Here is a 25,861-nt window from a genome sequence, read left to right as displayed (position 1 = left end):
ACTGCGGGGACGCTGTACGGAAGTGTTGGGAGAGAGAGCGGGAAACCTTCGTTCCTCCTCGTCTGTAACTTGTCTTGGGCAGCAACACCGAGAAACCAACGACCGCTGTTTTTCTGCACTGGCAAGCACCCCGCCTTCAACCCCCAGCGCGGAAAAAACAGGAAGAGGGGGGCACACAGGGGAAGACACAGCGACAGAACCAGGGGGGGCGCGACTTTCCAGAGAATAAAAATGAGGAGTGGAACGGTGTTGCGAACTGCACTAAAGCGTCACGGAGACACAGAGAACGCAAGCGGAAGAAGGTGCAAAGCAAAACGACGACGTCCGCTTCAGGGCGAAAAGCGGTCGAATCCAGAAAGGGGGAAAACCACACTGCTGGAGCGCAAAAACTACTTCAGTTGTGATTCGCGAAGTTCACAGACCAGATATACACAGGAATGTTGGGGGTGGAGAAACGCGTCAAAACGGAGAGGGGTTGTTTGCAACAGTAACGGACAGAAAACACCATGACGAAAAAAAGACAAGAGGGGGCCGCTTTGTTCTCAGCTCTTCGCAGATGACAGAAACGGTACGCGCTGCCCTTCGAAATCAGTTGCCGCTGTGCGAGTCTTTTGAGACAAAACACGAATGTTTTCGTAGACATCTGTTAACAGGAAAGTTGAAAACACTCAAAAACAGCGTAGAGACCGCAAAAAGAGTTCGCCCAAATCAAGTGTTCCACTTACTTCAAAGCAGCAATAAATCGGTATCTGCCACGACGTGATTGCGGAAGGCAACGACCACTACAGCCGCTGGTGTTCTAGCATGCGAGCATGTACTGCATTTTTATTTTTTCCCACGACCTCTCCAACTCATACTTCTCTCCTAGGTTCGACGATGCAGATGAGCGACGCCTTGGATTAAACGCGCACCGTTGGGGGTGACGGGGGGTCGACAGGACCACCGTAGATAAGCCGCCTTGACGAGTTCTGGTCTGTGTGCCACTGCGCGCAGCGAAACCTTAAAATGCTTTCGTCTCCTCTCGGTTTTGTGCTGGTCGGCATGAAGAACAAATTTGGATCGCGACGATTTGCACAAGAACTGGATGTGCTGCCTTTGTAGACGTTCTCTGTGTTTAGATAAGGCAGAGAAGACACGCACGAACGTGCTAAGCCGTCAAATGGTCCTATCCTCTGTGTCTCTAAAGATGCCACTGTTGGAAACTGCCTGGATGATAGGTTTCACGTCCGCAATTTCCTGAAACTTCGAACCAAAGCCTTCGGTGGCCCGTGCGCGAAACACATAAATCGCACGTCTGTTTACGACTCGGACCACCCCTGTGTTTCCTCACAAAATCCACGCGGAGGTTATCTGTATTCCCCCTCAGGGGCGTACTGCCAAACGGTCGACGATGGAAACACTGGAGAACGCCGGGGCGCTTAAAAGGGACCCCTGACTATACTAATAGTGAATCCATAGATGAATATAAGCCGTTGCGATCGTGTCGTAAACCGGGTAAATTTGTAGAAGAGGGGAAATCCAGATGCCAGGGAAGATCCCGTGCGTCAAATGTGGTATTTGACCAGTGGCTTGCATACTGATGGCACGAACATTCGACACACTGAAAGCTTTAAGTAACTACCTTTGATAGACATGGTTGATGTTCGTATGATTCTTTGTGGCTAGTCGGAAACAATTTTCCAGCCCAAACCATGTGCATTTTGATTTGGGTGCCTCCGCTGGTCCAACCTACTTGGACGCAACCGAAGGTAGTGTCGTGTCTATTTAATCTCTCGACACTGCAAAAGAAAATAATTCCGTGCCTGGCCTGCACACTTCTTGGTCTACGCACGTAAGCAAGATCAACATCAGTCGGTGAATTCTCCGAGAAACGTTATGTCTCGGCGTTCCTAGCTGCCGCCGCCAACAATTGCCGACATGGCTAAATATGCACTTACATTGTGGTGCGAGGTCGCTAGAAGACATGTTCCTCAGCCTAGGAGGCAGTTGTTTCTCCAAAAGGGGAGAGGCTAGCCGCTGGATGCTTCAGTTACATCTTCGCATACTCTTAAATTACAGTGCGGCAAATCTCACAGGGTCGAGCCGTAGAAGTGGAAGTCCGAAAAAAAATCAAAAGCTGAAGTACGAAATGCTGTAAGCAACGGCTCTCCAGAGACAGAGTCGCTCAACAAGAGAGAAAACTCGGGGAAAGAGTTTAAGAATACAGGAAATTCAAATGCGGTACACTCGCACGAAAATGCGCACTCTCCGGTGGAGCCGCTTCGCCGACTACGGCAGATCGCCTTCCTCATACAGAGGAACCAGTAACACGAGGACGAAACTGCAGCTTGTAAATTCGGAGCTGTTCATATCTGTGCGTGCATTATCATGCATCTGTGATTGAATCATGAGGCACTCTGCCGCCTGCAACACACCGCAAGGGAAGGACAGCTTCATGCCACGTATGCGTATGCAAAGGAATATGGGTGCAGCACCTAAGTAGCGGGTAACCGAGATAGTGCGCAATATACTAGAGGAATTCGCTGACGAGCTAAAGGAGGGCTATCCACAGACAAAATATATAAACAGGAGACCACACACAAGGAACTATAGGAAAGCGTCATCCAAGGTTATGCACTTTTACTTTTGTTCCGTCGGACAGTGAACATGCCTGAGTCGGTAGGAGGCAGGCCTCCCACAAAGGGTATATCCAGCGGGCTCAAAATTAACAGAAAAATTCATTTATTCGTGCATTTTTCTTGCAGATATGAGGCATTGTGTCGCCATTTTTACAGACGCAAACTGTCGCCTCTTCTACAACAACTGGGCTAAAGAGAGTCAAAGTGCATCCCTCAGAACCTCGTCGCTTTTTTCTTGAAATAAGTTTTTTCAACGGGTTGATACCACGGACGGCGCACAGAAACAGGAGAACAGTGAAAAGGTCAGACAACCAGGGACCGCACGTTGTAGGTCGGCAGGCGGAACACGTCTGCTGTCAGCGAGTTCACTCAGAATGTGTATGTGGTCCGGGAAGAGTTCGAAGACTGTCATATGAAACAATACACACAGTACGATGTTGTGTGCAAATGACATCGACCATGCGACCTAAAGCACAGTCTCGGTATAAGACAGTTGGAGAAAAATCATAGACCGCTAGGGTCCAAAACCCGGCACAACCAACGGAAGAGTCTTTTTGTCGGTGCAAAAACTCCAATGCGAAAAAGTGCCAGACCAGCTGGCGTTGCAAAGACGAAAACGAACCCCTTGGCAACCACATGTTCGTTTCTCTCCGTCCCCGTTGCCGCCTACGTACGCAACGCCGTAGGCTGAAGCCTCAGACTTCACCCGTGCTCAACAGGCACACCTGTTTTATTTTCTTCTCACAAACTCACTGCCCTTCTTCCACGAGACCAAACCTTTTTCAAGCGTCTCTCCCGAAAAACTCCTCCCCAGCAAGTTCAGATTGTCCATCTGCTGCCGCAAGCCGCGTCGTCACCGTCCTGTGTTGTCTAATTGAAAGATCGCTATTTGTACAGCTCCTATATAAAAAAAACATACCTGGAAGAATTCTACTTGTACAACTCCTGCGTTAAAGAAAAGCATCCCTGAGCTGCCTTCTCTGTTCCGTAGCTTGGCTCCGCTGTCCGGGTGCTCCCTCAACCCTTTAAGGGGCTCCAGGAGATTTCGCTGGCTGCTGGTGGCAGCCAGACTGGGCACGAACGCTTTCTCACAGAAAAGTGCAAAATAGATCGAATAATGCCAACTAGAGAGGACCACTTTCGATGCATCCCAGCCATTCCCTCCTCCATACCGCCCGAAATTGCGACTACGCTGCCCGCAAAAACGCGGAAGCTCGACCCGTGTGAGATTGAAACGACGCAAAATGCGTCCGGCAGGAAGAAAATCACGGGTGCCACGACAAGCCGGCCACGGGTTGAACGGACCCGCTCGCGGCCGAACAAGAGTAAGCTTGCCGAGCGCGGTAATTCAGATGCGCCTTAAGGACGCACGGATGCCCACTCATGCCTTTGTATACTCATAGTCTGTCAACATCAGAAACCGATGATGGGATTTTGGATGCGCCCTTTGCGTCTTGTATTTCCACAACGCCGGAACACCCCACTTGCGCGCACCATTCTTTCCCCCCGTCTGCCTACCTTTCTTCTTCGCTTCCTCGCGCTCTGTTGTAAGGCCCCGGCATGCGATTCTTTTCACATCTGCTACGAGCAGGACTTTGCCCGAATGGCAGTTAATTCGCTACATCGACCCCATACAAAAGCATCCACGCATGCACTACTGCGATATGGAGACTCCCACACATCCACAACGAAACACATCGCGAAGAAATTTGATACGAAAACTTGTGAATAGTCACACTGCAGAGCGCACAATCGTCGACCTAACAACTCGCACAAGTTGACTGCGTCCGAGAGGCGTGGCTCCTCGTTCGCGTTCTCAGATATCGTGGCCCCTGCTGTCCTCGCAAGCTCCACCGCAGGTGCCGCCACCCCCACAAGAGCTGCAGCCGCGCCCCTGTTGGGCTCCATGGCACGTGGGCAGGAAGGTCGAGCCCCCACCCCGCGGTTCATCGACTCCTCCCACTCCAGAGTCAGGTCGGCTCCGTCTTCCGCCTCTACGGACGCCGCTGCCGGAGTCTGAACTGCGCCTAGACGAGTTTCCACTGCTCCGCATGTACACCTCATACAGTAGGGTGGAGTGACTGATGAGGGGACGCATTGCATCGCGCTCCTTCACTTCTTCCTCGTGGTCGAGGAGGTAGTCTAGGCATATTTCCTTCAAGTCGAGAATGTTGTGTGCGTTCGCCGCGATCAACACTTCGACGACTGTGTCCACGCTCAGCATGCGGCGAAGAGACTCGACGCAGAGACATTTGAGGCGGTCTACGCAGAACTGAACAATGCGCCGCACGGAAGAAGCGCAGACTTAAGACAAAATAAGGCGAAACAGAGAAATCGCCTCTACGTCGTGCCCTAACATGCGCGTGAGCTTTGTGCCGCTAACGAGGCGTTTCACTCTGTCGTTATTGCCTTGTCCCCCTGTGAAGTGTGAATGGAGTCGGATGGAGCAAGGCGGGCGGCTAGCGCAAATGGCAGGGTTCTACCGTTGCACAAGAGCCCCAAAAAATCGGTACCACCCGCACAATGCCCAGGATAACGTACAGCGTTCTACGGTGTTCTTGTCACCTTGACTACACGTGTTTTCTGTAAGAGCACTGCGGGGGTCTCTCTACGACCAGAAGAAAAACTAGCGGAAGGCAACAGGCAGCCTCATAGGTATAGTGAGAGCGACCTGTGTCGAACAGGCAAAGCAAGACCACTTACTGTGGTTACCAAATTATAAGCAGAGACTGTCTCTGTACAAACGGCGTCCATAGTTTATCCTCTCTCACACAACACACAATATACCCCTTGATCTGAAAGAGGCGCCGAGGGAACTGAAAACTAGCCGAGAAGTATCTGCGACATCAGCTGCTCCCTTTTAAAGAATCAGAACTCACTCTTTCAGCAGTTATCATTAGCTGCACTGTCTGCTGACAAGACAGCTGCTCTGACACCATGTCCGCGTGGAGATACTCAAGGAGGGCAGCCATGACCTGCAAGGAAGAGAGGGAAGAGGAACAATCGAACGGGAAGAAGGCAGACACGTAAGATAAGCTCTGAGGCTCTAGCCCGAGAATCACTCAAACACAGCTAACTCGCACGGAACTGTCCTCTCTGGTATTCAAGGCACTCTCAGCCGGCAACGAGCACCACAAACAAGCCCCATAAAGCGCGACCGAAGTGTGGGGACAGAAAAGCATGAACGCTTGCGTTACACAGCCTCTCCTACCTCATATTGAACACCCTCAATTCTTATCGGAATCCCGTTCTCCGCCATTTCTGTCTCTTTGAGACCCGAGTTGAAAAGAGCTCGAAAGTGTTCACTACGGGTCATAAGAATTGCCTTGCAAGCGTACAACCGCTTGCCTCCTTCTACAGTAAAAGTGACGTCGCTGTTGGGCGGGGACAACAGGCGACGAAGATCTGCCAGAAAGGTTGACGGAGGAACAGCCACTGTCGCTGAAAAACAAGACACGCACACACACGACACGAGACACTAGCCTGTCGGAGGAAATGCTACAGAAATTATCCCCGTGAACCACATCTTGCCAAATTACCAGGTTGCAGTAGTGACAGACGCAAGGCACAAACGCGAGCGAACGGATAGCTAACGGCACAGAAGATCCGCAAGACAAAACTGCAGGCCCCTGTAAAACTGGTGCGTCTACGGCAACTCCAACACGAATGTGCCTTCTGTGAAAACGCCCACGAACAGAAGACGGCAGAAACAAATTCCCATATCCCAAGTGAAGGACCTCTACATTCAGTGGAAGAAGATTAAGTTTTGAAAGCGCTAGCCCCGTGTCGGTGTCGTCCACAATGTAAAGCCTTTCGTCTCCATCCCGGGGCCGCAGGCGAGTCTCACTGCGTCCCTTCGAAGGAAATGGAAAGTGGAGCACTGTACTGAAGCTCTAAGACGCGCGAGCAAATCATCTCGAAAGCTCGCCCTCTTCAGTCACAAAATCATGTTTCTTGCCCCCAACGCTTACGGAATTTGAATTCGTAAAAGTCGTTCAGAACGTTGTGCCCGTTGTAGCCGCCAAAAATATATAGTGCATTCTTGTAAACTTGGGCAACCATCGAGCTCCTTCCAGTAGGGGTGTCAAGGCCCTCGACGACCTGCCACTCATGCGTGTCTGTCAGGGGAAGACCAGAAGCGGACACAAACGAATACGCGCTTCTGGAGACACAGAAACCTCAATCAGTCTCAAGCATTGTTCACTAAACGAAGAACATAATTCGCCCAAGCACACACCTGTCGAAACGCCAACCATCCGTGCATGCACGCTTACGCACATGTACATACGCATACATATATGCGAAGCCCTGCAAGTCTCTTTTTGCGTGGATTTTGTTACCGGCTCGGTGGCCGCAACAAGATTGCGATCTTTGGCTTGCCGCCTCCTGTCATGCGTAGTGGTGCTAGCGCTTTGCCGTGTGTCCATTAGGCCACTGCCTTTCCACCTGTGTTTGGTTTTGCGCACAGTGCGTCTTACCCAAGTTGAAGACGTAGAGGTCGTTGAGTCTCTCCTGCCCATTGTAGCCCCCGAAGATATACAGGCAATTTCCGTGGGCTGCAGCGGCGTGGAAGTATCTGGCAGACGGAGCTCCTGTTGAGCTGCCGCTCAGGGCACAGGAACAGCAGCTGCCTCCATAGCCGGTCGCCAGCGCTCCGCCGCCAGCCCCGTGGGTACCGCGGCAATAGTTGCACCCGCCGTCATCGTTTGAATCCAGGCGGCCCCCTCTGCCGGATCCGAGTGTCGCCACGCGACAGCAACCTGCTCCGCCATTGCTTCCTCGTCTAGGGGTTGTGCTGGAAGACGAGGTGGAAGACGCGGTAGAGTCGATGGGGTACCACACGTAGGCTCCACCACCAGAGGCGCCCCCATTTCCGCACACCATGGAGTCCGTGATGCCAGGTGGCGCATCGCCTGCACCTGCATTCGAGTAGCCCATTCGCCCAGCTCGTGCGAGAGGCACCCTGGAGGCACTGGAGTCCCAGCTTCCTCGGGCAGACGCGAGCTCGCCTGCAGGTGAAGACGGCGTTGCTGAGGCGCTGTCGCTGCTCCTCGCGGCGTCCCCGCCTCCGGTCGTGGCCCCGCCTTGTCGGAGAGAGAGTGTGTAGAGCGGCGGCGAAGACGACGGGGAAGAGAAAGGGGCAGCCGGCGGTGGATGCGTCGCGATCAGGGTCCAACACCGCGTGGGGATGTGGAAACAGAAGAAGTCACTCAGGCGATTGATGCCGTCGTAGCCGCCAAACATGTAGATGCAGTTCTGGTGGTGCGCCCAAGACGGACAGGAGCGGCCCGAAGGAAGATGCCCGTGCTGCTTCGTCTCCGTCCACTGGGACGAGTGCAGATTCAATTCGTGCATGTCTCTGAGCCAGCTTGTGCCGTCGTATCCGCCGTACAGATACAACAGTCCGTCAGTCCCGCACAAAGCAGAAACGAAGCCAAAGCGGGCAGACGGCTTCTGGCCTCCAGTTTCGACCTCGTGCCACTCCTCCTTCTCGAAGTCGAACGCGTGCAAATCTTGCAGCCAGTGGATGCCCGAATACCCTCCAAAAATGTACATGCAACCGCGATACACGACCGCCCCGTTGTTCTCTCGCGCACTCGGACTGTTTGCTGCCTTCACTTTCGTCCACCGCCGCTGAACGAAATCGAACTTGCACAAGTCGTCGAGGCGCGCATGGCCCCCGTATCCCCCAAACAAATACAGACAGTCGCCGTACACCACACTGGCCGCTCCGCTTCGTCTCTCAGGTCTCTCGTCTCCCACGCACTGGACAGGCCGCCATCGTCGCACAGCCCCGGCGCCGCAGCTGCCGTCCGCGGCGCTGGGACCGCAGCATCTTCCTCGCGACCCACAGGCCCCATAGTCCCCATGTGTGCAGGGAGCTTGTTGTTTCTGTTGAGAAGAATTGCACGGGCCGCGGCAGTAGCTCGCTGGTCCAGCCGCTGCATTCTCGTTTCCTTGCTGGGGTGGTGGCTGTCGGTACGTTCCGCAGGCGGAGGCAAGGTGAGAGGCTCCTCGCATTTCCTTGAGGGGAGATGGAACTCGGTGAAAGCAGACACCAGCGTCTCTTGTCCCGATTTGATCGTTGCCAACGGAAGAGACAGAAGCAAGAAACATATAAGGTTGCCTCCACAACGTGCTTGTTTCACGAAGGTCTTTCAGGTCCGTATCATGAAGACCAGGAGCAGACCGAGTTCAGAAAACGGCTCCTAACTCATTGTGGTTAGCAGCTACTGAGGTGACGAAGAAGAGGGGAAGGGTGCTTTTCAAACGCCTACCAAAACAAGTACGGAGGCTGTGGGCGTTTTGTGTCTACAACACACTTCTAATCAATGCTAACCTCCCAACAGAGGCATCCACCATCATTAGACAGTGTGTAAGACTCACCGAAGGATGAAAGGTGTCGGGTACGCCCGGAGGAAAATAACTAATGAAACCTAGCAGAGGCGATGTCTCGATGCGGTGCGAGCCAGTGTAGCGTTAAACAGTCAGGATAACGTGTTGCGATAACGCCGCGGGAGATAACGCCACTAGTGAGGAAATGAGCAACCAAAAAAGGTGTAAAGCCTAGCAGCTCCAACGTATCCCGGGCAAACCTCCACGCAGTTCCGCCCATCTCACGTTTGATTCTAAAATGCACAAAGAAAAGAATCTACGCAAGCTTCCGGTCATTATGAATTCGAGTGGCACCTTCGCAGTTACACCCGGCCTTGCGCGTCGGAGTCACCGCGCAGGTACGAACAGGAACCCAGTGGCCTCTCAACTCGCAGAAAAGAGGAAGCAGTTTTTATCCTACCTTTTGAAATGAATGAGAGCCATTACTGGTGTGGCGCAGGATACCTCACCAAAGAAGAAGAAACGGGAGTCTGAAAAATGGAAGCAATGTTCAGGCATGCGAGGTCCTAGTGTCTAGCATGTTAATACAAATTGCTGTGCACGTCGAAAAATACCGAGCTTCCACGTCCGGGACTTACTCTTTGAAGTACTTCATATACGCACGGCACAAGACTGGATGGATGCGTCAAATGCTACGTATAATCTGAAACCGCAGCGACAGAGAGGCAGAAACGTGAGCTAGGCAGTGAGTTGCTGGGCTCAATGGAAAAGCAACCTTTGCATGCAGCTTTTTGGGAGGTCGCCGGAGGCGGCAACTTGCCCGTTCCGTTCACACACCACTTTCTTTGGCAGAAAGAAAAACAACTATGATGGTTATATGAACCGATTCACAACAGAAGGCAGAATTACATCAAAAAGTGTGTGTCGTATGGAGCAGCTGTGAGTGGACGTTCTTTTGCCCGTTGAACTGGTGTGCAGTTGGAACCCGGACTGCCTCTGACCAAAACTCAACGATGCTGCCGAAGTCGCGAGCGCAGGTGACCCGCCTTGAGGAGGGACACACGACCTTCGTGTACAAAGCATTCAAAATGTAAAGTCACAACTTTGCGGACTCAGTGATCAAATGAAACGAGCCGGGATGAAAGAAGAGAAACAGCTGAGTCTAACAATGTTTGGTACATCGACTGAGCATGCAGTGTTGTAAGCGATACCAATCCAACACAGGATTGTCCAGTTGTATGGTGGAACAGCTAGAAATTTCTTCTGCCTGGTCTTTTCTTGTTTCCTGAAGGACACTTCTTCGCCGCTGACTGCGGAAGATTGACTGCGGCACAGAAATATGTGGCACGCGTTTGTCGAAACAATGCCGTAATTACATGTGGCTCAACATAGTTCTTCTATATTCTGGGGGCATCAACACGATCAAGATCAGTTTTCCCGAGAGGGGGGGTTGACACTTACAACCCATCCTTTTGACCCTGAGATTTCTCCCCCACCGGTATCGGTTACGGATGTGGAAATGATAGATTTTGCTCCCTCTTACGATGGCACGTGCACTCTCTCGACGCTGCTGATGACTGTAACTACGCGTGACTGTTGTGCTTTGCTTTAAAAGTTCAAGGTGCGGTCGCCTGAAGCTTCTGCGACGCTCGGCCGGCGTCCACACCGTCAGGAGAGCTGGATTCATTTCAGCACCTGTTGCCTACACCAAAGCATATGGTGTTATGCTATACGAAGCTTTATTCATTAGATGTGCACCGAACCGCAAACCGGACTACAAAACACGCAGATGCAATTCACTGCCGGGCTGCGATTCCTGGGTCCCACAGGATTTGAGGCCGCATAATAAACCACTGCGCAGGATCGTTCATCAGCACAGACCTATCATTTGTCAACCCTGGGCACGTGGATTTAGTCACGTACCAGGAAATTTCGACCACCGTTCCAGCCAACCAGACCTGCCATTGCTTTCTAGCGAGTTTGGTTACCTGTATCACTCCGTGCTCTTCAGTTGCGACACGCATGAATACATACCAGTGTTACCCGGTATGTTGCCACGGTCAACGCCGTCCTTCCCGAATCCATAATGGGGCAACCGCGTTGCCTGCCCAGATAATGGTTCGCCCACAGCCAAAGCCTACACTGACCTCAGTGCAAGGACAGGGGAAATACTTTCATTGACCAGAAACGCAGATCCACATCTGTCGCGCGCAACAGCGCCTCACAAGTCATCCCATAAATAGAGAAGCACGCTGAACAGTGCGGATGCGTTTGTTGAAACAAATACATTCAAATGACCATTGGCACACAAGCACGGTTCAGCACTACCGAAAATTCAACGCAGAAAGCCTCGACACGGCTGGGCCCTCCACTATGCCGAAGAGGCATCTTGCAGCTGGCGAATGAAAGCCGAGAAGTCATCTTCCGTCCCAGCGCTCTCCTGGTAAGACTCCCAGAGCACGTGCTCCAGATCTTCGAGCTTGCCCGAATCATAGTCGCGAATAAGCTCAGCCACACCATTGTGGTCCTCATCCGACATGATCTTCTTGAACCGTTGCGAGCCGAGCATCAGAAGCAGCAAGAGCTTCTTGAATTTCGCTTTTGTCATCACAGGGCTCGGAACTGGGACGGGAACTGGTGCTCCTTTGACAGGCGGCGCCGGTGAATATTTCGCTGGTGGCGGTGGAATGTGTTTTGCTGGCGGTGCTGGCACGTGCTTTGCTGGCGGAGCGGGAATGTGCTTCACTGGAGGAGGTGGAAGGTGCTTCGACGGGGGTCTGTGGGTTGTCGTTGTTGTAGGCCGCCTCGTAGTGGTAGTTGTTTTGGGCGGAGGGGGATGATGCTTGGGCTTGTCATCGTGCTTGTCCTTGTGATCGCGCTTGTCCTTGTCATCGTGCTTGTCCTTGTCATCCCAGCCTCCCACTTCGTCTTCCGCGTCGACGTGGGAGATAGCATCGACATAGCCTTCCTCCCCGGATACGTCCTTGGCCAAAAAGCTATCGACGCTGAGATCCTCTGCGACAGTCGGCGCCGCGTCAACACTGGCTGACAAGCCTACGAAAAGGGCGAATGCAACTACACGTCTGGTGCTGAAGAAGGCCATTGTTAGCAATTGCAGAAAATGATTCAAGAACACTTCGGGTGCGATATCGAAATCTCGAGTAGAATGAAATGTGTGAGGAGCTGATGCCATGGAGTCGATGCACATGGACGTCACAACATGATGTCCTCAGAGCGCGGGAGGGGGCCGAGACTGCTCGATCGAGTGGATCGCTTGGCGAGCATTGTGGTCCCCCCAGTAGTCTCCAGTCAGAGCGCTCGCAACTGGGGCCGATGGAACTGAATGCATTGTGCCTCGAATGTGCCGACCATTAGCATCACCTTCTCTTTGGTTTTGTGTAAGGACGCATCATGACTTTCTAAAATAAGCTGCGTGGTGGTGCATCGCCGAGAACGTGGGAGACTTCCCCATCTGATGACGCCAGCAGGGTGTGATTCACCGTAAGCTTGTTCTGCGTCTCGTGAATACGAAAGGGGCAGCATATGAGCGGGAAATCAGGATATGAGTCCGTTGTTCGGAGGGTGTACGGTAGCGGCTTCGTTGCAACCTACAGCGGTTGTTCGGGAGTCGTTTTCGAGAAGCAGAGTAGTTCCCTATTTCCTAGAACCGTTAGTGATCACTGAAAGTTTTCCAACGCACGACAGAAACGTGGTACAATAGCTGATGAATAAGTGTAGATGTCCATGCCATGTGTGGCCTGTTAATGGGAAAACAGGTGCGTGACCACCGGCACGTCGGGGAAGTGGGGAGCCAGGAGGGAGCCAGGAGGGAGCCAGGACGATCGGGTGAAGCCACGAACCGATCCGACAAGACTTACGTTGCTCCCCCTGGAGTGCATTTCATTGTTGTGCATCTGTGGATACTGGAGACTTCATTCGGGCTCACGGGGAGAGGACGGATCTCCAGCGACTCAGGCCAAACGTCTCACTCGGAGCGTTCAGGGGAGAACGAGAGATACCGTTGAAGTCGGAAGGGAACTGACCGCGAGAAAGGCGGGCTGACGGTGTTGGAGCTGTCAATGCCTATTTGTATCTCCTTGAGTCCTCCAGTTCAACAGAACTGTGGTTTGTCACAATAGAAGTCACCCTTATGAAATGCGAAGTTTGTCCAGCCACTAGATCATCGTTAGCGCCCCCGCTGCGATTTCGGAAGAGGAAAGTATCGATCATCGCTTTTTCTGCAATCCACTCATGGCGGGACCCTGCATCATGACTACATTGACGTCGACCGCACTCGAAAAGAACACTTGATAGTAGGAGGCCACCGGTTTTAGTCCATGCCCTAATACTGTAACTAGTCTGTCCTCATGCTCTCTATTTGGATGGAGCGAGATTCATTCTGATTTGGACAGTGGTGCTCCTATTTGTTCCTTCGTCAGCCATGTGTTATTTCACTGCGTCTACATCAAATTTGTTTTGAGACACAGTGATTCGGTAATCTTCATTGACTAACTGCGGTAGGGCAACCTCGGTCGCCAACAAAGCCCCACACATGGAGCGTGACTCTGATGCCGAATCTCATCGCGTTCCACTGCTGATGTGGAGATCATTGCTAATTCGACAACGATTTGAAGCATCGTAGGACTTTGGGGTTGCGTGTGTTGAAACAAATACATTCAAATGACCATTGGCACACAAGCACGGTTCAGCACTACCGAAAATTCAACGCAGAAAGCCTCGACACGGCTGGGCCCTCCACTACGCCGAAGAGGCATCTTGCAGCTGGCGAATGAAAGCCGAGAAGTCATCTTCCGTCCCAGCGCTCTCCTGGTAAGACTCCCAGAGCACGTGCTCCAGATCTTCGAGCTTGCCCGAATCATAGTCGCGAATAAGCTCAGCCACACCATTGTGGTCCTCATCCGACATGATCTTCTTGAACCGTTGCGAGCCGAGCATCAGAAGCAGCAAGAGCTTCTTGAATTTCGCTTTTGTCATCACAGGGCTCGGAACTGGGACGGGAACTGGTGCTCCTTTGACAGGCGGCGCCGGTGAATATTTCGCTGGTGGCGGTGGAATGTGTTTTGCTGGCGGTGCTGGCACGTGCTTTGCTGGCGGAGCGGGAATGTGCTTCACTGGAGGAGGTGGAAGGTGCTTCGACGGGGGTCTGTGGGTTGTCGTTGTTGTAGGCCGCCTCGTAGTGGTAGTTGTTTTGGGCGGAGGGGGATGATGCTTGGGCTTGTCATCGTGCTTGTCCTTGTGATCGCGCTTGTCCTTGTCATCGTGCTTGTCCTTGTCATCCCAGCCTCCCACTTCGTCTTCCGCGTCGACATGGGAGATAGCATCGACATAGCCTTCCTCCCCGGATACGTCCTTGGCCAAAAAGCTATCGACGCTGAGATCCTCTGCGACAGTCGGCGCCGCGTCAACACTGGCTGACAAGCCTACGAAAAGGGCGAATGCAACTACACGTCTGGTGCTGAAGAAGGCCATTGTTAGCAATTGCAGAAAATGATTCAAGAACACTTCGGGTGCGATATCGAAATCTCGAGTAGAATGAAATGTGTGAGGAGCTGATGCCATGGAGTCGATGCACGTCGGCGTAGCAAGAGAATGAGTATGGGAGCAAGGGGGAATTTGGAGGTTGCTCGAACGAGTGGTCGGTCCGAGATTTCTGGCTCGTGAGGGCACACAGAGTGAGGTGTCGCTTCGAAATGTTCAGAGTCGTACGTGCTTTTGTTGTTGGCTCTTCATAACCTCATGCTCGTTGATCTGTTAGATCATCGGCAGCCCGGTGGTTGACGCTCACAATTTGGTGCCATGGTTTGACGGCTTCGGGCTTAGTACGGCAACTATCAGCAGTCAAGTCTCGCTACACGAAATTGCGAATTGGCGGCATGTGCTTCGCTAAGATACATAATTACGGTTTCCTTTTCCTCCATCACTTGCTGTCGAAAGAGCACCGAACGTAGAACTCAGGAAATATCTACTTTAAGCATTTCAACAACAGTGAGCTCCTTCGTCATTTCGTCAACCAGTGTACAGGGTACCTTGCCGCCCATTTCTAAGTTGTTTCGACTTGTAGTGTAGCAGCAGGGCAGTAGCTCTCGCCCCCAAAACTCAGTACACGTCAACATCGTCTCCAGAGCAGCGAGTAAGTCAGAGCGTGTCTGTATTGAAGGTGCTCCTGCCGGTGATTCTGGCAGCTAGTGACGACGTGAGCGTCTCTACCAGTGAGTGCTAGACAAATGTCATACGCCCAGCCGACAAAAAACAGGCTGACTTCGTTCAAATCATGCCGATAACGCGTTGCGCTACCGTTCCACCTATTTCTTCTCATTGTCCAGTAGTCACTTAGTCGGAGAGAACCCTCATTCACTGTACGTTACGTGTATCAGGAGCTCAAAGCTACAGCGTTTACCAAAAAGAAAGTCCTCAAAGTCCGGGAGTATAAACGGCTCTGCAATTTACCTTTACCAGTTCTGCATACACGATTTCCTGTCATCTGCTTTTCTCTCTTTCCTTTGCTTCGTCGTCTGTCACGCTGGAGGTTCAATCACCCGTCCTTGACACATAGTGCACGTCCCTCCGCTACTCGCACCCAGGAGGAAACCTGAAAGACAAATTAGCGGCACATGAACCGGAGACCACAAAGTCATGCTCCAAGGCACCGAACTCAAACATGATCAGTCAAATGCACACCTGTCAGATGAGTCGGCATGCTTACCAGTTAGTGACCAGTATACACTCAAGACAGATTAGCCCCATGATCGACGTCGAAACTTTCTATGACACGCGAAAAAGTGACATGTTTCTCAACTGCGACTTCCCGTCAGTGCCTCCCAAATCAAGCAATTGTTATTTATCGTAGCACCCTATGCGTGAAAGAAGTGAACATCGAAATGGAAGACCGTATGAAGAACCACTTTTTCACTTTTCTCGGCCGATATAGCGAGAAAAGCAGTTGTTGACGCTTTCGTTCATATACGGAGAAACAAAAGAATCTCACCTAAAGAATTCCACACTCCACAGCGTCCACACAGGACTCTCTGTTTCCGCATATCGTCCATGTGGACTTCAACGGCTTTCCTTTTCTCCCCCTCCTGTGCAAGCAAGCACACAACAACGGGGAACTCAGTAAACAAAGATAACACCCTCATTGGCTACGGTACGCACTTCGCGCCACGCGGGAACAGTGTTGTAGCTTGAATCGGCAATCGCAATAATGAAAACGAACTTCCGGTGCCAGATTTGAACAACGGCCGCCTGGGGGCACTCCAAAGCTTGTGACCCCCTGGTGCAAATGCGCCAGTGCGTTATCCGCGGACATGTAAATATACCCCATGTTCTTTCCCGAGGGCTGAGGGTTCACTGTTAGAACGCTGCTTTTCAGAGAAGGCAAAAACGTGATAAATGTGCACTAGAGAGGATGGAAGCACTGCGCAGAAACGAAAATGTCAGATCCACTGGGGGCAGGCCATTTTCTCCGAGATTTGAAGACAGCCTCCCTGGAGAGATGCTATGGTAGTCTCTTGCGAAGACAGGACACGCTCTTTGACTGCCACTCCACTGGACATAGCAGCTTCCTAACCTGGCAGTAGTGCTCGCTGAGCAGCGAAAGCTGTTCCATGTACTTGACTTCCGCCAACCGCGCCGCACTGGCAGCTGCTGCGGCCGCACTTTGTTGTTCCTGTAGCTGCCTCTGGAGAAGCTGCCGCTGGCTATCGAGGGAGTGAATGGTCTGTAAAGCGCAAAACGCATTTACAGGCAAATAACATGTGGTGAGCTTGGAAGCTTCGGTACCACTCTGCTCTGCAAAAACACCCTGTTTTCACCTCGAACTGAAATCCTCTGGAAAACAATATGGCGGGAAATGTGACTTGGTGAAAGCAACGTCCACGAGGACAGACTTTCCCAGTGGTGCATCCTGCGTGCAAATCTGATAGCAGATTCATGGCCCTAGGTTGTATAGGGAGTCTACAAGCAAACGTATGCTGGTGTCACCTTCAAGCAACTGCTGAGCTGCATCTTCAGGGCTGCGAGCGCGTCTTCGCTGGTCTGGACATGCTGCAGCAACTGCTGAACCTGCTGGACGTAGACTCGTCGTAGCTCCTGCTGAAATTCCAAAGCCGACACTTCCGTTGACTGCCCTTCTCCTGTTCTGCCTTTGCACGCTTCAAGGGTGGCAATAACAGCTTCCGCTGCATCAGTTGCAGCGGTCGACACAGGCGATTCGGAGGAAGCTGGAAAGACGCTCCTGTCAGAACACACAATGTAAACTGGCCATAGTGAAGAGAGAAGATAAAAAACTGGACGCAGCTGCTGTGCCGTAGATAAACCCGAAGCCGCAAATTAGGGAGGATACGGCAAAAAGACAAGTACTCACTGGATTGGACAGACAGACAAACAAAAACTGTGAGTCTGGACAGGCTCTAAAGTCTACACCGTGTAGCATCTTACACTTTTAGTCTCTTCTGGCTGCTTCTTTTACTCACCCACGCTGCAGAAGAGCTGCTTCGATCATAGCAGCAGCTGCCTCTCGGGACGGGTACCGAAGCACAGGCAGACTGTTTTCTGAGCCCGGGAAGCGCCGACATTCACTCGCCACCACCATGAGCATCGAGGCTGCAGCGCATGCGTCCTCGAAAGCTGCCACCGCCGCGCCTGCCGCGTCCACGTTTTGGGAACCTGTACCACCAGTGACACGAGATAGACCCGAAAAACTTCAACTTTGTTATCGTTCACTCCTGGACGATGTAGAAACGATCGAACATGCAGACATGTCATCCAGGAAATATGTGCAGTCGCCGAAAAGGCAGGCGAGCTCATCGTCGTCCATCCCGGCCTCAAATCGAAAAGTTCTTGGTATATGCTTTGCCAAATAAGCTGCCCAACATTTACGAATGGCAGGATTGACACTGCCCAACAGGAGTTCTCTGAAAACTCGTAACTGTGCTGGTAAGGTAAGGGGCACAAGCGAGTGACACGTCACGAAGTCTTGGTGGACACACGGAAAGAAATCCAACTGTCCGCGCCTGTTTGAGAAACAGTTCAACAGGTGACGCGGCAAAGACGCATCCTGTGGGGGCTGTCCTTCTTGCTAGAGACGCGAAGGGTACGGACCGCTCTGCTCAGAGTGCTGGCATCTTCAGAGGATTGCATTCAGGAAGAAAACACACATGCAACCCCTTCCCGTCCTCCCTTTTGTTCAATGTAAGTCCACAGATTCGTTTCTTTTCTCGCCTCGACGAGAAGGAAGCTACTGACATGTGGTGGAATCCTCCGCAGACGCTGGAGCTGAAGGGGCGGAAGGGTTGCCGATGCTTTTTCGTTCGCAGTTCGAGTCCTCGCATTTTTCCTCTGAACTCCAAGTTGCGCTCGCCTTCCCTTCACTATTCTCTGTTGCCAGATGCTTGCCTCCACTCTCTGAAGAGGCAAACGCTTGTTTCCCATCCTGCGAACATCGCCACGCTCCATCATCTCCGCTTTGCTTCGCGTCCGCTGAAAAAAGCAACACGAAGCAAAGGCGCACTCTGCACTCTCCTCGCACCCAACAGCTCTCTACAGTCCCGAGAGTTTGCACGTTTACTAAAAAAACGCGGCACAACTCCGGGACAGAATTCTCCACCTTTCCGAGTCGTCTTCACCCACATGCAGCGCGAGGTGACGACAGCTTTCTTTGTCTTTCCTGCTGCTCTGTGAAACATACCTTGGCATGTCAAGGTCACCCCGTTCTCGTCCTCTACACGCAGCAGGCGCTGGAGTGCAGGAGTGCTACGGGAGCTGAACCCACCACGCGCGAGCTGGACAGGAGAGACAAGCCACAGCCGGCAGAGACAAAGTAACACGAAATGATCCTCCAAATAGCCAAAGGGCCGAATCGGGTATGTGAGAAACGAGGTTTCTCCCGGCTGTGGCGCCCCAGAGATGCATTTGTCCCCATCGTAGAACATATCCGAGGAAAGCGAGCGACAGGCCCAAACTCCACCCTGCAGGGAAAGACTTCCCTTCCTGTAGGTAAGAGGGGGAGAAGTCTTCACCACTTAACGAGTGACTGTTGCAACCCCCCTTTCCCTGTTGGGTCTCAGCGACCTGAGGCGCAATCGAAATTGCAGCTACATGTGGTTGAGCAAACTCCCGGTGTGAAAGTAACTACGTTTTGACACCGAACTTCGAACTCGTAGGTCTGGCGTCGCAAGGGTCTCGTTCCTCCTGTCACTTTCTTGGACACGCAACTTCTCTTAGGTTTTGAGTCTCTCTAACCTACAGGGCCCCTTTTGGGGAGTAGTCTGTCTTCAAGAGGTAGCAGCCGTCTACTACACGCAAGTTCGATGCTCAAGTGTCCCCGGCTTTTCGCAACAGACAACCGCTGAACTGCTGTCAGCAGGCTCAACGTCCGCAGATGTCTCCATATTTTCTACGCTTGTCGGGTGAAACGAGGAAATGTAACCGCCAGGCCTTACTTCAAAGCGGGTCTGCATGACAGCGTAGCGGTCGCGGAGCTCTTCCTTTTCCTGAAGCAGCTGAGCAGAGGGCACGTAGCCGAGACACTGAAAGACTCTTGCGGGACGAAAGAGAGTCCGTGACAAGCTTTAGCACAAGCAAACAGGTTCCCACTCATCAGGTTTGCCAGAGCCATTTACCTTTAAGTTTCTCTCCAGCGCTGCTCACTGTAAGAGCGAAGAAAGGAGTGTCTGCACGACCAACAGGGTGCGTACGCATGCAGAGTCGTTAGGGAGTGTTGCCTTACCTGATCTCGTTCTTCCAAGACTTCATCGAAGTCGAGCTGAACGGAGCCCAACTGCCGGTGCAGACGTTGTTCTTCGGCTGTCAGTCTCTGCGCAGAACCCCGGCAACGAACAGCAACCCACAGATCAAAAAGGCTGAAACAAAAGCAGTGCCAGTCCGTTCTCAGACAGCGGCTCCCTGTCTATGCTTGAAAGAACGAGCTTTTCCTCACAGGATGGTTCTTAGCCAGTCGTCGGAGACACCCAAGAAGCCAGCATGCATCCAGAGGGGAGTTCAATTCCGTATAGAAGTGAGCTTACACAACTAAAGGGCAAAGAATGAGTGACCTCGAATGGCGCAGGTCAAGCGAATAGAGCAGCAAAAACATACGTTTCTTCGGAAGCACGCGCTAGTTGTTCTCTCTGAGGGTGAAGCTGTGTTATTTTCTTAGTGAAAAGGCCTTCTCCATTTTGGCTTGAGACAACAGTCCCGAGCATGCAGCCGCAATTCTAAAAAGGTCGACGAGATCCCCTTTTCATGAAGTTTCCGCTGACTTGAACTTCTTCTCTAAAGTACAGGGCGTCGTCACGCAACATGCGAGGTGGGGCGTTCCTCAGTTCATCCTGGCGGGTCCGCATGAAATCTTGCAGCCTAGGGAAAGGGTGACATACAGGAGCGAGCAGAGGCAGAAGTCCCATCAAAATGGGCAAGCCGGGCAGCAGGGTAAAGCCTCAATGAAGTGCGTAAAACAAACAGCGGAATTTTTGACCTTCCAAATGGAAACCAAAAACGAAGAAAGAAGCAGGCAGCCAAGGCGAAGAAATCAATGCAGAGGCACATGGGAAGGAGGAAACCCAAGTTGAACGAACAGGAAAGGCGCAAAAAAGGAGACAGTGTATCGAAGCCGACGGTTTTTATGAAGTCAACCTGTACAGGCACCTTTCTTTACGACGCAGGAGTCCCTGTTCATCTTTCTACGTTCGCGAAAGGCGCCGATCTAGTGCTTGTCTCCTCTGCGAAACTGTTCGATCCGCGGGGCGGCTGCGCGTACCTCCTGGCAGCCGTTCTCAAATTCTATGGCGGCGTTAACGGTATTCTTCATCGTCACATGGAAAGTGGCACTTCGATTTCAGACCACGCTTGCACACTGCTTCTTGCGCACGTTCTCATGTTCGTCTACTTGTCGTTCCCCATATCTCGCGTCCAGCTTCCCCCGAGAGTTTCCTGTCTACCCGGAGGACTCTGCAGGTTTATCTTCAGCGAGTGGGTACGCAGACACCACCAGGTGTCAACGCGCAAGATGGTAACTACACAGCTTCCCGTTTCTTGCATTTTCCAACTTCCCCTTCTTCTCACCTGTGAAGGGCAGAGTCTAGGAGCGGAAGGCGGAGAAAGCAAGACCAGAGAGCGAGCTGAGAGGACAAGAGGACCTCCAAACCGTCGCGAAGAACGGCGACGGTACTGGTTGTCCCCTCGTTGACTTGGGCAGGCTTCTGCAATTCCACGGACAGCAACTCGCTGCTTGCATCCACCCAGTGGGAAGGAGACGCCGCCTCGGAGTCGAATTCGGATGCCGCAGTCTTTCTTGCCCCCGTCGCCGAAAGGTGCGGGAGAAGAGAGGGTAAAGGGATGTACGAATCGATCAACTTCACGGCCTGGACAAGATCAACCATTGCGTCGCTTCCCCTGAAAAAACAAACGACGTGCGACAGATACAGCAGGGAATATATACCCTACACGTACCCTTCGCAGTCTTGTCTGTCTCCGGTATGCACTCTGTCGCGAAGCAAATGCTTGAAGTTGGCTTATTACAGCCTGTTGGGACGACGCTAATCTAATGTGTGGATGCACACTAGGTTCTGGGAATACACGGGTGAAACCGCTGCGAGTTCCAGGACCGGATCTTGACCGTGGAGAGTTGGAGCAAGCGAGAGATAAGACTTACCCCGAGAGAGGAAGCATGTGGCCCTCGACAACATGAGGTCGGCACATCCGAGCGGAGATACAGCCTTCCATCGTCGCTGCGATTGTAACAGAAAATGCCGCGAGAAAAAGACGTAACACTTCATTTTCCGAAAAACGAAGGCCCAATGGACAAAGTCCCGATTGGGGGAAAATGAGGCAGGAGCTAGCAAATTTACAACATGAATTACCCTTATATATTCGTGGTTTTCATCGTCCAAACGAAAGGGGGGACCGGTGTCTACTGTGAGGGCCCTTGGAGGCTCTTTAGAAGGAAACCGTGATGAAACGGTTCGTTAATTGCGGAAGAAACACACAGTGGAGACACTGGACATACATTGCAGAGAAACGGAATCTGTTGTCTGCTTTTTACCAGAGAAGCTGTCGCCCGAAGGGGGGTTTCCACGACCTCAAGACCCACGGGGCGCTTGCACCCTTTGCTGAACCCCCCCGAGGACAGTCACGTACCCATGTTCATCATGGCTTCTTCGAGATGCCTGAAGAACACTTGCTGGAGGAACTGCTTGGCCACGTCGTGTTTCAGATCAGCGACCGCCACTGCTCGGGCAACTGCTGAGTTCTCGGCTGCCGCGAACAAACCTCCGTGTTGTTGGCGGAACCCTGTATCACCGGATTGATCCGAGGAGAATGATGGGTTTGAACCAGAAGGGATCGCGCTCCCTTCTCCGTCGGGCTCATCGTTCCCTGAGTCTCCCGCTGCCTCGACAGCATGTGTTTCAAGAGCCTCTTCCAACACTTCGTCGCTCTTCCGTGGTGCCACCGCCTTTCGCAACAGGCGGAAATGCTCGCTGGAGAGACGTGCCAGCGCCTCCTCGCATGCACTGGCGGGGCCCCGGGAAGGCAGAAGGGCGCCAAGCCCCTCTCCGAGATAACCGGCAGAAACAGCGTTTTCTCGAGCTGCTTGGTTCTGTGTCGATGGAGACGCCACAAGCAGCTGCCGCGTGCTGTGAGGAGCCTCAAGGGAGTCTCCTAGAGAAGTTGGCGGCAGACATTCAGGCGAAACCTGGCTCTGTGCTTCGGGGAGACGATCCGAAGCGGACACACCCTGCTGGGGCGGCCTGGGCTGGAAAAAGAGAAGCTGGGAAACTTCAAGGAGAAGAGAGAGACACTTGGCGAATCGACGAGATGCCTCGATGAACGCGGCCGTGGATCGCCGTGCATCTCCCGTCTGATTGCGGGGCCCCGAGCTCGACGCCCCTCCCCGAGACCCCGGGCGTGCCGACCACCGGGACGACTCAAAAGCTTGAGTGGAGTCTCCGAACGCGTTCGCGTTCGGCGATTCGCTGTTGTCGAGAATTGGGAAGGCGTCTGTTTCGAGAGTGAGAGAGACGAGAGAGTAACTGGTGAAGCGGCGAAATGCGGTGCTCAACTGCCGCAGGCTACTTTGTGCCTCGAGCGCGGTCACGACTCCCTGGTCACTTTTTCCAGGCGGCTCCATCTCAAGTCCTCTGCAGCCCCTCGCACCAGTCTGAAGCTCTCGCTGAGGACTCCGGTCAAACTTGCCCCCGCTGCCCCCTTCTCTTCTGTTTCCCCGCGCGGGTTCGCGCAGACCTACGGCCCCGCCCGCCCGACCTGGCTCTCGAGGAGCGACCAGCTTCTGAAGCAAGTAGCGCTTCACGGGGTCGATACTCTTTCTCGCTTCCAGCAGGGCGTCCAAGGCTTTCTGGTTCGCGACTGTCAATTTGAAGTGAATGCCTGAAACAGCCGCCGTTGTGCTGCCCCCGCTCGCTGCTGCGTGCTGGCGACCGCCGCTCACGCCCCCTGTCAACGCCTCAACCTGCGACAGGTCCCGGTCTTTTCCGATAGCCACCAGCCCCGCAGCCGACACATCGGCGTCGTCGAGAAGAGATCTGTCACCCTTTTTTCCTTGGGGCGGCGAAGCGCCGCCACCCCTTGGGCCCAAATCAGCGCTGTGCGAGGCGCTCGTTCGGCCACTCCCCGAACAAAGGGCCTCACTCCAGGCAGCGAGTAGCTGCTGCAGGCGCACCAAGAGGCACGCCGTGGCTGACACCACTTGCCTTTGAGCTGCACTGTGGGCGGCGATCACGGCTGTCGCGCCTCCGCAAGGCAGGTCGTAACTCGCGAGCGAACGAAAGTGACGCAGATCCACAGGCAGCCGACGCTGGAAGTACCGCCGAAGGTGAGCCTGCTGGTGCTGGAGCACGTCCTTTTGTTCGGACAACCTAAGGTGGAAGACACGGGCAGGCGGCACAGGAGCCGGCTGATTAAATACGAATAACACACATAGGTACGCGCGATGACATTGAACCGGATACTCAGGAACGAGCTCCAATACGACGGTACATTTGAGTCATGTCAACTAAATCTGTGCACCCCGCAAGGCCGGCGTTCAATCGGCGCCCCGTCGCTAGCTCTTCATGCTCTGCCCGATAAGAAACTTCTACCGCAACACTTGCTCTCCCGCAGCGATTCGAGCTTCTTATTGGAAGCCGAATGCATGCATGACGCAAAGGAAACGAGGCCGTAGGATTCTCCCCCATATGGCCCGCGATGCAGCCCTGTGGAGAACCCGACGACGATCAGTCTATCCCGCAAGATGTCCCGAGGTATGATGGCGGTTCCTCTGGTACTGCGGCAGTCTGACATGCGTACCTTGTGAGCTGAAGGTCAGTTTCGCGCTTCAACTCCCTGAATCGCTCCTCAATCTGCCGCTTCTCTTCTCGTTCTTCCTGATACAGGGCCTCACATGTCTGTACTCGCTTCTCTGTCTCCGCTTGCTCCTTACGCAGTTGTTGGTACGCGTGATGCGCCTGCTGAAGCTCCTCGTCAAGCCTTGCAAGTCTCTCTTGCTGCATTTGTTGCCGTTGTTTCTCTTCGAACTGTTGTACGTGCAACTGCTCGTTCTCCCTGATTTTGTGTTCGAGTTCGTCCCGGAGCACCTGCGTGAAGAACCCAGCGCGACATGACAAAAAAGAAGATATTTCGAACTTACCTGGGTGAGACAGAGGACTCAAACAAGGTGAGAACTGCACAGGGACAGCGGCGTCGATGTCGGAAAGTCTGCCCGAGGTACTGACACACGGCAGCGATACAGCGGGTAGAACCTACAGCTATGTGAACAGCGGAAGCAAGACAAAGCAGTTTTTCCCGATAATCCAGCCCCTTCCATCCCAGGTCGAACGCTGCCACCATATTTAGATCAAAACCCGCGACGGTGGAGGCAGGCACTCTGCATGTCTTCACTCCCTCTCAAGCCTTGTCGACGCCTGTTACCGAACGGTCCTCCCCTTCTACTCCTTGCACAGATAGCCGACGCCTGCAGAAAACAGAGACGCCCTTTGACTCGGACCTGCAGTTCTTCCATTAGGCGCTTCTCGCTGTCTTCCCTCGCGGAGTTGCCTCCCGCGGCTCCCGCAAGAAGTCCGATACCCCATCTCGTGCCCCCGCCCGCACCAGCAAGGCCTCCAGAGGCCGCAGTCGCTTGCTGTTGCAACTGCTGAAGCTGCTGCTGTTGTTTGCGGTTGGTATATTGCAGAGCATCGAGTTCCTCAATGTGCTGTCTCTGTTCCATTTCTCGAACTTTCAGTTGCTGCTGCAGCTGCTCGACCTGCCACTGGAGTGCTGTCAGCTGTCCCTGTCGTTCTGCAGAGACTCGCTGTTCGCCTTGCTGCTGCATCTGCAGCAACACTTCCTTAAGTCGGTCATTCTGCTGCTTGCACTTGATGTACTTCTGCTTCAACTTCTCAACCATGTCCAAGTCCAGCATCGCCGTTCCTGAGGAGCTCATCTCTGCGCCATTCTCTCGCCGGCCCACAGCAGGCGGCCCGCCGCCTTCCTCGCCATGAGAACTACCAGTCGGAGGCTGCATATTCCAGCGTTTCCTTGAGACACGCGCACGCGCTTGCCACCACTAACAGGATTCGACCCAGAATAATAGGGGAGCACTCGCTTGTTAAACGTCTATCATACTTAATTGGAGAAATTCATTGCAGAAGGGAAGTGTGTTTCAAAGATATGATGGCGACGAGCAGAGAATTTCTCTCTGCACGTGCAGCAACCTAACGCTGGTCCATCGCATTGACGCCACAGGACAAAGAACACTGTCACTCAGCTAGAGATACGTTGTAAACAAGGCTGATAAGCACACGTCTGCCTCTCAGAAAAGTGGAATCACGGTTCTGCAGGAAGATGCGGTGGGGGACTTGCACACTACACCGAAACTTTCCCGAGCATGCACG

General features: G+C 53.0%; 4 protein-coding genes across 4 annotated transcripts; all 4 read right to left on the bottom strand.

The window, feature by feature from the left end:
• Positions 1–1,864: 1,864 nt before the first annotated feature.
• TGME49_298600 (leucine zipper-like transcriptional regulator) lies at positions 1,865–9,605 on the bottom strand. Its single transcript, XM_018782349.1, has 6 exons — positions 7,097–9,605; positions 6,590–6,736; positions 5,830–6,059; positions 5,498–5,593; positions 3,538–4,890; positions 1,865–2,403 (listed from the first exon to the last, which is right to left on the bottom strand). Exons 1-5 carry the CDS (start codon positions 8,733–8,735, stop codon positions 4,435–4,437), a joined length of 2,568 nt encoding a protein of 855 aa, XP_018635215.1. The 5' UTR covers positions 8,736–9,605; the 3' UTR covers positions 1,865–2,403; positions 3,538–4,434.
• A 1,635-nt stretch (positions 9,606–11,240) lies between these two features.
• On the bottom strand, positions 11,241–12,152 carry TGME49_298590 (hypothetical protein). Its single transcript, XM_002372010.2, has one exon. It carries the CDS (start codon positions 12,145–12,147, stop codon positions 11,326–11,328), a length of 822 nt encoding a protein of 273 aa, XP_002372051.2. The 5' UTR covers positions 12,148–12,152; the 3' UTR covers positions 11,241–11,325.
• Positions 12,153–13,600: 1,448 nt separating this feature from the next.
• On the bottom strand, positions 13,601–14,865 carry TGME49_215885 (hypothetical protein). Its single transcript, XM_002372008.2, has one exon. The coding sequence runs from the start codon at positions 14,532–14,534 to the stop codon at positions 13,713–13,715; it is 822 nt and encodes a 273-aa protein (XP_002372049.1). The 5' UTR covers positions 14,535–14,865; the 3' UTR covers positions 13,601–13,712.
• A 617-nt stretch (positions 14,866–15,482) lies between these two features.
• TGME49_215890 (hypothetical protein) lies at positions 15,483–25,491 on the bottom strand (the record flags this gene model as incomplete). The annotated part of the gene is made up of 15 exons (XM_002370858.1): positions 15,483–15,564; positions 15,961–16,054; positions 16,543–16,692; positions 16,956–17,208; positions 17,447–17,639; positions 18,219–18,452; positions 18,661–18,754; positions 19,415–19,474; positions 19,702–19,788; positions 20,234–20,330; positions 21,036–21,365; positions 21,625–21,700; positions 22,110–23,845; positions 24,276–24,562; positions 24,973–25,491. The coding sequence occupies 15 exons, from the start codon at positions 25,489–25,491 to the stop codon at positions 15,491–15,493; spliced, it is 4,284 nt and encodes a 1,427-aa protein (XP_002370899.1). The 3' UTR covers positions 15,483–15,490.
• Positions 25,492–25,861: the final 370 nt, after the last annotated feature.

Source organism: Toxoplasma gondii, chromosome XI (assembly GCF_000006565.2).
Source record: "Toxoplasma gondii ME49 chromosome XI, whole genome shotgun sequence".
Lineage (NCBI taxonomy): Eukaryota > Apicomplexa > Conoidasida > Eucoccidiorida > Sarcocystidae > Toxoplasma > Toxoplasma gondii.
The sequence above is the reverse complement of the archived record's forward strand: the minus strand, read 5'-3'. Positions and strand labels throughout refer to the sequence as shown.

Excerpts from the sequence above, each read along its gene's own strand:
- TGME49_298600 (XM_018782349.1), bottom strand. The coding sequence starts at position 8,735 with ATGTTTCTTGCTTCTGTCTCTTCCGTTGGCAACGATCAAATCGGGACA. Across the intron at positions 6,060-6,589 it reads CTTTTACGAATTCAAATTCC|CGACAGTGGCTGTTCCTCCG; the intron begins GTAAGCGTTGGG and ends CTTGTTTTTCAG. Across the intron at positions 4,891-5,497 it reads TAATGATAACTGCTGAAAGA|TTCTGCGTAGACCGCCTCAA; the intron begins GTGAGTTCTGAT and ends CGCATTGTTCAG.
- TGME49_215885 (XM_002372008.2), bottom strand. The coding sequence starts at position 14,534 with ATGGCATCAGCTCCTCACACATTTCATTCTACTCGAGATTTCGATATC.
- TGME49_298590 (XM_002372010.2), bottom strand. The coding sequence starts at position 12,147 with ATGGCATCAGCTCCTCACACATTTCATTCTACTCGAGATTTCGATATC.